Source organism: Cucurbita moschata, unplaced genomic scaffold (genome assembly GCF_002738365.1).
Source record: "Cucurbita moschata cultivar Rifu unplaced genomic scaffold, Cmos_1.0 Cmo_Scf00002, whole genome shotgun sequence".
Classification (NCBI taxonomy): domain Eukaryota; kingdom Viridiplantae; phylum Streptophyta; class Magnoliopsida; order Cucurbitales; family Cucurbitaceae; genus Cucurbita; species Cucurbita moschata.
Window position 1 is genome coordinate 4116102 of NW_019268518.1, and position 8640 is coordinate 4124741.

Below are 8640 nucleotides of genomic sequence, written 5' to 3' on the forward strand. Positions count from 1 at the left end.
TTTTTTTTTTTTTTTTTTCTTTCCCCGAAAATTTATCTCAAGATCACATTACTTAATAATCTAAGTCTACCGCTTTAAGATATTATGTTCTTTGGGTTTCTTCACGATTTTTAAAATGTTCTCTACTAGGGAGAGGTTTCAACACCTTTATAATGAATGTTTCACCGATATGGGATTTCACAATTCACCCTATTTGGGGTCTAGCATCTTCGTGACAATGGTTCCTCTCTCCCATTGATGTGAGATCTCACACCGCTCGGTGTCTACCCCCTTCAGCTCAGTGTCCTAGTTAGCACACCGTTCGATATCTGACTCTGATACCATTTGTAATAGCCCAAACTCACCGTTAGCAGATATTATCCTCTTTTAAGTTTTTCTTTCAGATTTTCTCTCAAAACGCATATGCTAAGGCGAAGTTTCTACACCCCTGTACATAATGTTTCATTTTCCCTCCCCTTTTCAATAGACGTGCATCTCTTGTACGAAAGTTAACTAAAGTTTAAATTTTGCTCATAAACGATCTACCCTACAGGTTATTGTGGAGCAGGCCAGAGTTTATAGATGCTCGACAACGGTGGACTTCTTTGAAAAAGAATACACCATATACCCTCCAACCGTGAACGACGAAAAGATGTATGAGCATGTGAAGAAAGTGGCCACCGATCTACATGGCTCACACAATTACAGGGTGGTCCCACCAATGATGGGGGCCGAAGATTTTTCCTTTTACTCGGAGTTTGTTCCTACAGCATACTATTACATAGGAGTCAGGAACGAGACCTTAGGCTCCATCCACACAGGCCACTCTCCCTATTTCATGATCGACGAAGACATGCTACCCATTGGCGCTGCCACTCATGCAACCATCGCCGAGAGGTATCTGTACGAGCATGGAGAATGAGAAGCAGCAACAAGTTCAAGAAAGCAGTTTCTACCACTCTTCCACTTCAATCAAAATGTCGTATTGCAAGTACCTGGGGCCGATACGTTGAGAAGGGAAAGTTCGTTGTGCCCCCTTCCTGTTGTATATGATTCGGGACGTCACAGCTACAGCTACAGCTACAGCTATATGATTCATTTTTGTATGATTTTTTTACGTGTATTACGTCTGGTAGATGTTATTATAACGTGTAACCTTGAACGACCTAAATCGAACTTCACCACAAGCAATTGCATTGATGAAGATAAGAGAGTTGATCCGTGAAGGACTCAGGAATCCAAGGTTTGTGTAAAGTTGGTAAAATATGGTTTGGTTTTTACCTCTAAACTAATGATCAAAATCGAGCTACGGACGAGATAGAACGCCCTGCCCGATTCATTCCCTATCACCAACGGCCTCCAAAACTAATATATTGGCAAACTGGGCATTGAATTAAATTACGAAACAGAATTCTAACAATGTAACAGATTTTATTACGAAAGAGATAACTCACTCGGATTTGAAGTTTTGACGACTTAACATCCTCTAGAACAGCATATGGTTTAACAAGTTTCACCTCTTCTCACCGCACAAACATCTAGCTGCCTGTAGAGCAAAATATGTGAGGATTATGTCTGCTCCTGCCCGTCGGAGACACATGAGGGACTCCATCATGACCTTTTCTTCATCGATCATTTTGAGAACCCCTCCGGCCTTGATCATCGAGTATTCACCCGAAACCTAACGAAAACAACGAAAAATTGTTTGAAAGGATTACATATACAGAGTCAAACTATGTTGAGAATCTCCCATTTGCTTGACCAATGTTTCCATGGAAAAGTCAACTCAAGGAAATCAAATTACGACTAGTGTTAATTCACGGCGGCATTAGTCACTAGCATCAGCGGCAAGACGTTTATTTATGTGAGCTAATTAGCTAAATACATCCTTTAGTACTTCCTAGCAGGCATTCTAAGATCTAAGAACAAGGACTAAATTGATTCACAAAGATGACTTTCAATGATAGTTGTTTTGATTTATATAAAATGACTCTCTAGACTAAAGTGCTTGAGGGTTATCTAGAATGTCTAAGATTACGAGACTTGTTTCATCTTCTCTAAGGTTAGTGGGAGAACATGTTGGATATAGAGTATGCTCTAAGACACATGTCTCACAAAATTTAGTGCAAGTGGGAGACTATTGGGATTTATGCCTAAAACCTTGTAATTAATTATTTAATTTTTAATATTTTATTTACAATTTAATATTATCTATGGTATGAAAACTCAAGGTTATTGATGTAATCTTGCACAGTATGTGGTTGACATATAAGAGGATCATGTTTAAGTAATAACTTAAAAGGTCTATAGTATATCGATAAGAGGTTGGGCGTCTTATCCTGGTAACACTATTGATATAACTCACTTTGTAATCATGTGGTTGACATATAAGAGGATCATGTTCAAGTAATAACCTAAAAGGTCTATAGTATATCGATAAGAGGTTGGGTGTCTTATCCTGTAACACTATTGATATAACTCACTTTGTAATCATTACAAGTATTTAAACCTGACAAAAGTTCTCGTTCTACAAAGTAAGACTCGAGTCGTGCAATCTCATTTGATATTTAATGCCAATGTTACATGTGAGGACGTATAAAAAAATAGGTAAATCATAGATAATATTTGACAAAAAAACACTTAATAATACCTGATATGCTGCAATAGGTAAAGGAGAATTATCCCTGAGAAGTTTTATGATATCCAAATAGGGTAGACCAGGTTTCACCTGCAACCAATTAGAAGTAGGTTTAGCCAAATTGGAGTCTGCACCAAGTAAACTTTTGCAAAGGGTCCAAGAAAAGACAACTGACCAGAAGAATATCAGCTCCTTCAGATTCATCTTCACGGGTTTCAATCAAAGCCTCTCTATAATTTGCTGGATTCATCTGGTAACTTTTGTTAAGCAAGCAAGATCAGTTAGCTAAGTAGGAACCTAGAGAAAAAAAAAAAACAAAACAAAACAAAAAATTCAGTTCGTAATACTGTAATATATTACATACGTCTTTTTGTCTCCAAAACGAGGATTCGAATCCAGTGCTTCACGGAATGGACCATAAAATGAACTTGCATACCTGTTCAAAAGAAGCAGAAAAAACATTATTGATATTGATAACAGAAGTAATTGGAGCGTTCATAAATTAAAAAGAAAAAGAGAGAGAGTGAGTAGGGGCAGCAGTGTCAAAATCTATACTCATGCCAATTGGCTTGACATATATAAACTGGGTTAAAGTATTGGCTTGACATATTGTTCAATTTTCACCCTTCTAAGTGACAAGGAACTGGAAAACATTCAGCAATATTAAAGTAGTTGATCCACATGGAGATAAAAAAATTCGGCATCGGGTATCTCATTGAAACGTTAACTTAGCTTCAGGGTTCTGTTAGGTAACTGAATCCTATCGGCGAAATGTAGCTCATTACAATAGACTTCCAATTTTGTAACATATTAGAGGCAAAATATGATCGAAGCATCTGGTAATTCTTTTGTCCCTCTCAATGTTGCAACAATTGTAACTCATAGCTTTGTAAAGCATCCAGGATTAAACATCATTTCATTTTTATTTTAACAGGCAGCAGCTCGAGTGTATATATTCTAATCAAATTAAGTAGAACAAAGCTAGAATGAAATTTACATATTCATGTGGATTAGAAAAGAAAACAAGAAAAGGGAGAAAATGCAAAATAGAAGATAGTAAATTACTTTGCTGTGTAAGACATGATGGAGACATGATAAAATCCCTCAGCATCAAGAGCCCTTCTAATTGCTCCTACGCGACCATCCATCATATCACTAGGACTGACAACGTCTGCTCCAGCACGAGCCTAGTGATGAAGGAAGTAAGCCATAAAATAAACCAATAAATCTCCGGTAATAGGACATAAGGAAAGATGTTGTGTACGTGTGGGGGAAGTTAGTAAGGTAAATACTCTATGCCTGTGTTTAATAACCCATTCAACAAAGGCAACATCCACTCGTCTCAAAAAATTTACAACCACGTGATACACCAATCTGGAACTCATGACACACTGCCTTAGATCCTCCAAATATTACTGATGGAGCTCTCTCCTTAAAACTTTTCTAATTCTCTGGATTTGCATCGTTTTAATCATCCATTAGCTTTAGTTCCAAAGAATTGGGAGCTTGAAGTTGCTAAGGGAGGGATTGTTTTTCGAGATGCATGAGTTCCCTTTTGAAGCATCCATTAATACTCTCAAGTCCTCAAGTCTTTGTCTGTTAAAGAGGTTAAAATGTATTACATTGTTACTTATCCCTTACACAATACTCAAAGAAGTGAACCAATCATTTCTTATCAATCACCTATTGCAGATAATATTGTGAATCGTAATTTAGTTGAAGAGAATTGTTCATGTCTCTTGGTTTCCTCTGTAAGACAAGGGGCAGTTTGAACTTATCAACATTAGTTCCATCAAAACCTTCAATCCCTTCTAGTAGCCATAAGATTTTATTGCCAGAAGTACATTTTATATTCCTGAGGTGATTCTCTACGAAAGACCTTACAGTTCATATTTTTTCCTCCCATTGCGATGCCTTTGGTGGTGACTCTGTAGTTAGCCTAAGCAGTATGGAATTTCTTGTCCATCCAATGATTCATCCCTTTGAAGATATGGATTGAAGACTCCCTTTCCAATGCTTTTGAGATTCTATTCAGGAAAATGATAAGGAGATTGTCCCTCATCCATCTTCGGTGTCTGACAAATTTGTATCTCTTATCAAAACTTATGGTCATGAATTACGAGAAATTTCTTCTTCAACTTCATAAGAATTAGCTTTTTTTTTTATCAAGTTTCCAGAGAGCTCTTCTTTGGTTTCTGAATTCTATTTTGACAGTTCGATTTTTGGGGCTTTCATTCTCGGAGTTTCTCAGTCGGATTGCTAATTTTTTTAGGTTTTTAGTCAGCTTCTTTTTGTTCTGGTTCTTTTTTATTTTTCTCTTCAGTTGTTGTGGTTGGTGTTCAAGTTTTCTTTTGGAACTGAGCTTCGGTTTGATGGATCCTTTTTGTTTCCTGGTTATTCTCTTTTGTTTGAAGTCGTTTTATGATCTTATCTGTTTTTTGGTTCTATTTACTTTTTCACTCCGCTTGGGAGCTTGTATCCTTTGAAAAAAATTCCTTTTCATCACTGCAATGAGAAGTTGTTTCTAAAAGATAATTGGGCATATTTGTCTAATTTCAATACTCAGTAATTCATATATGAGCAATAAAGCTATAGCATTCGAAGGATGAATTTACATAGAGAACGATCCCAGAAAGTTACCTGGGAGACAGCCTGTTTGCATAATTGATGTACAGTCTCATCATTCATTATAACTCCTGCAAAATTTGAAATAAACTCTGTAACCGTATATACCTACTTACATTGAGAGGTCAATTCTGAATTAGAGCTGATGAATGGTAAATGTAACATTGATCAACATTGGAATATTGGGTATAAAATTCTAACAAATCGAATTTGGAAGAAGAGTCCCAATAACAGCTTCCGCTGCTAAAGAGATATTTTCCCCTAAAAATTACAACCGTTGTCATAACACATCAGAAAATAGATCTTATTTTGAGAGAAGTTCAGCAAAGAAATCTACCTATATATCATCACAAAGCAGTTCAGACATTAAATACACTAACACATGCACGTCGGCACATTTTCACACGATTATTTTGACATTCAAGTTTCTTCTGTAAAAAGATTAGATTTGGAGAAACTTTATAGAGTCATGGATGCATCAGCATAGATGCATAATCATGTACTTTCAAATATTTGATCTGCAAACAGAACCATAGTTTACAAAATATCTATATATTTTTTACATATTGAGATTGTGTATGGAAAGATGGAAGTTCTAATATCATTAAACGTTTGCAGTTGACCAAGTTATCTCAACTCTTAATGTAGATATTTCCATCAAGTTTGTATATAATGCTTCTACAAGTATAGTATCATCTACGAAAAGGTATATCGCTCTTACCATCCTCTCTAACTATACCATCATGGCCATCAGAAGAGTACGGATCTAAAGCAACATCAGTGTAGATAACCTGAAAATGATAGATTTGTACAACATACGATTATGATATTTCCACACATGAAACCCATGATAATTCCATAGCTTGAATAATCAAACAGAATATAGTTCACTTACAAGATCAGGGTATTTGTCCTTGAGCAATCGAATTGTTCGAGGCACTAAACCATTATCATTGTAAGCTTCATCCCCTGTTGGATTCTGAAACAAAAGCGATCATCTTATGCTTCTTAGTAGCACACAAATGGAATAAGAATGAAGAGTGAAAACCTTCAACGCATCTGGAACTTTGGGGAATAGCACGACAGAATTGACTCCAACATCCCGAGCCTTTGAAACCTGCAAGAAAGATTTCATCCAAATCTTTTTACCCTGAAGTACCAAAAGGAAACTTTCCCCTTTACTTTCAAGTATTGCTTAGACAAAGTCAATTCCTTCTAGGAATATTTCCAGAAGGTTGAAACAAAATCCCAGAGTCCATATGAAAAGCATATATTGTCGCTAAATATAAACCTCAAAACTATCCAAGCAACGAAGACTCGGAAAAAACAAGGGCAAACACCTAAGCAACGTGCAAAAGTGAAAATTCCAACAATGTAACAACCTCCTTTATGATCAGAGATAAGTAGAGTCGATACGGTTAAGTTACCTCTTCCAAAAGTCCATGTCTCCATCCAAGTCTATAACATCCAGGCATAGCTCCAATCGGTGTGTCCTCCTCACCTGCAAATTTCCTAATTTTTAGGCCTGCATTACCTACAAACTAATAGAGGTCCGTGCAAACAACGCCATGCCATAATAGAGTATGTAAATAAGAAAAGAATGAAGGTATTATGGTTGCATTAGTGCGTACCTTCATGAATGAAAAGTGGATATACAAAATTAGCAGGTGATAGGTTGGTTTCCTGAAATGATGCTCTGAGTGCTGGGGATCTCCGGTTACGGCGGGGACGACGGCTGAGAGGCTGATGGAAAATTCATTGCAAGTAAGGAGAAGGGAGCTAATTCCAAAATTTCAAACATATTAATTCTTGAAAGACTGGAGGCAACTGCAAAATTCTTTAAACTTCCATAAAAGTGAAGTGTGTGCAGATTATGTCAATCATTTACTTCAACATTTCTATCACTTATAAAATCCAAAAATAAGTTAACTAGAGCCATTAGTTTTTTAATTAAATTCAATGTGCCGTTAAGGAAAACATGATTGGAATGTCAAATATCATTTCGAAAACAACTATGACTTGCAAATTTCACCGAGTTTATAATGTTACCTATCTCTAAAACTAATTTCTCCTGCCTCGTCTACTTCTAGTTTTAATTTATTTGAAAATCCAGTTATATCTTTAACACGAACCAGCAAAGGAACCACTGGAGTTCCAGCAGGCGATGCTGGTTTTGGCGGCACAGGAGGCGCTTCTGGCACGTTGCCAGCCACGACAGCGGCTTCACATTCTGCATCACTTCGTCCTAGCTTCTTCATAGGTGCATCCCCCCCATCGCTAGCTCTAACAACGAAAAGACGCGGAGGACGCACATTGGCCGAGGTCCGGACGCAGAGGAAATTTGAATCTGGAGAATGTCTTAGGCCGACATAGGAGCCGCAATCCAAACCGTTAATTCTTCGAACACTACTCGGCACATTCAGAACTGTTGAAGCCATAAATTAATTCCAAGCACCAGAGAGGTGGAAAAAACCTGCACATCCAAGCAAAATAATTAGAAGCAACAAAACAATCCAGAGTGATAAGATCATGCACACTAAAGAAGATGAAGAAATCATCATACCCTTCCTGATTACAGAATAGATCACCGCGACAGCAGAGTGTTAAATAGAATCCAAACAGAAAATCAACAAAAACGAAAAAAAAAAAATCTCAAAACCGAAAACTGAAAAGTCGCTATCAACAATAGCCGGTGAGCAGAACCAAGACGAGGAGGACCAGAATGAAACAAATTCAAGAAAACTCAGACCGAATTAAATCAGAGAATCGTATATTGCTTTTCGATCGGAATCAAGAAAAAGAGACACAAAAAAAAAAGTAAGGAGAATAGGAGAAGAACTCTCACCGTGAAGCTGAATCAAGAAGCGGAAGGATTCGGATTGAGAGAGAGAAAGAGAATGACGGAGGAGAAGTAGAGACCTTATCGGATTGAGTATTTGGTAAGGCGCGCTGAACAACCAATCAGGATTCTAGAAACGCTGCCGTGGAGGAGGTGGCAATTTTTTACCAAGATTTCAGAGAGAGAGAAAAAAAGAGAGAAGGAGCATGAACTTGGACAAATTCAAATTCGGCCAATCCGTGACTTTTACTGCGTACAAAAGAATGATTCTACGATGGTAATTTTACTCTGGGCTTGTTACTCGTTCGATAGTATTATAAACTTATGATCATTCCTTAAATTAGGATTTTCATCGTCCAACATACTTATATGTTGTATAGTTAAATTATAATTACTTTCATAGTTTTTAATTATATTTAACATACTAGAGTACGAAAATTTGTATCTCTAATTTTAAAATATATATATATTATCGTTGAGTCATATTTATTTGAATTGATATTAAAAATATTTATAGTCCTCTATATTTTTTATTAGACCGCGATGTAAAAATCAAATA

General features: G+C 36.7%; 2 protein-coding genes across 2 annotated transcripts in view; one reads left to right on the forward strand and one right to left on the reverse strand.

Moving 5' to 3' along the window:
* Positions 1-1243, forward strand: part of LOC111457704 (IAA-amino acid hydrolase ILR1-like 6) — a 5518-nt gene extending 4275 nt beyond the window's left edge. The window contains exon 5 of the mRNA XM_023100064.1: positions 533-1243. Coding sequence (XP_022955832.1) covers positions 533-901 — 369 coding nt within the window. The 3' untranslated portion in view covers positions 902-1243. The remainder of the gene's footprint in view (positions 1-532) is intronic.
* Positions 1244-1350: 107 nt separating this feature from the next.
* Positions 1351-8272, reverse strand: LOC111457708 (delta-aminolevulinic acid dehydratase, chloroplastic). Its single transcript, XM_023100078.1, has 13 exons — positions 8088-8272; positions 7375-7715; positions 6874-6985; positions 6670-6743; positions 6291-6359; positions 6138-6221; positions 5964-6033; positions 5258-5313; positions 3683-3804; positions 2982-3053; positions 2793-2874; positions 2630-2707; positions 1351-1660 (listed from the first exon to the last, which is right to left on the reverse strand). The coding sequence occupies exons 2-13, from the start codon at positions 7678-7680 to the stop codon at positions 1493-1495; spliced, it is 1293 nt and encodes a 430-aa protein (XP_022955846.1). The 5' UTR covers positions 7681-7715; positions 8088-8272; the 3' UTR covers positions 1351-1492.
* Positions 8273-8640: the final 368 nt, after the last annotated feature.

Excerpts from the sequence above, each read along its gene's own strand:
- LOC111457708 (XM_023100078.1), bottom strand. The coding sequence starts at position 7,680 with ATGGCTTCAACAGTTCTGAATGTGCCGAGTAGTGTTCGAAGAATTAAC. Across the intron at positions 3,805-5,257 it reads GCAAACAGGCTGTCTCCCAG|GCTCGTGCTGGAGCAGACGT; the intron begins GTAACTTTCTGG and ends CTTCATCACTAG. Across the intron at positions 3,054-3,682 it reads ATCATGTCTTACACAGCAAA|GTATGCAAGTTCATTTTATG; the intron begins GTAATTTACTAT and ends TCTTTTGAACAG.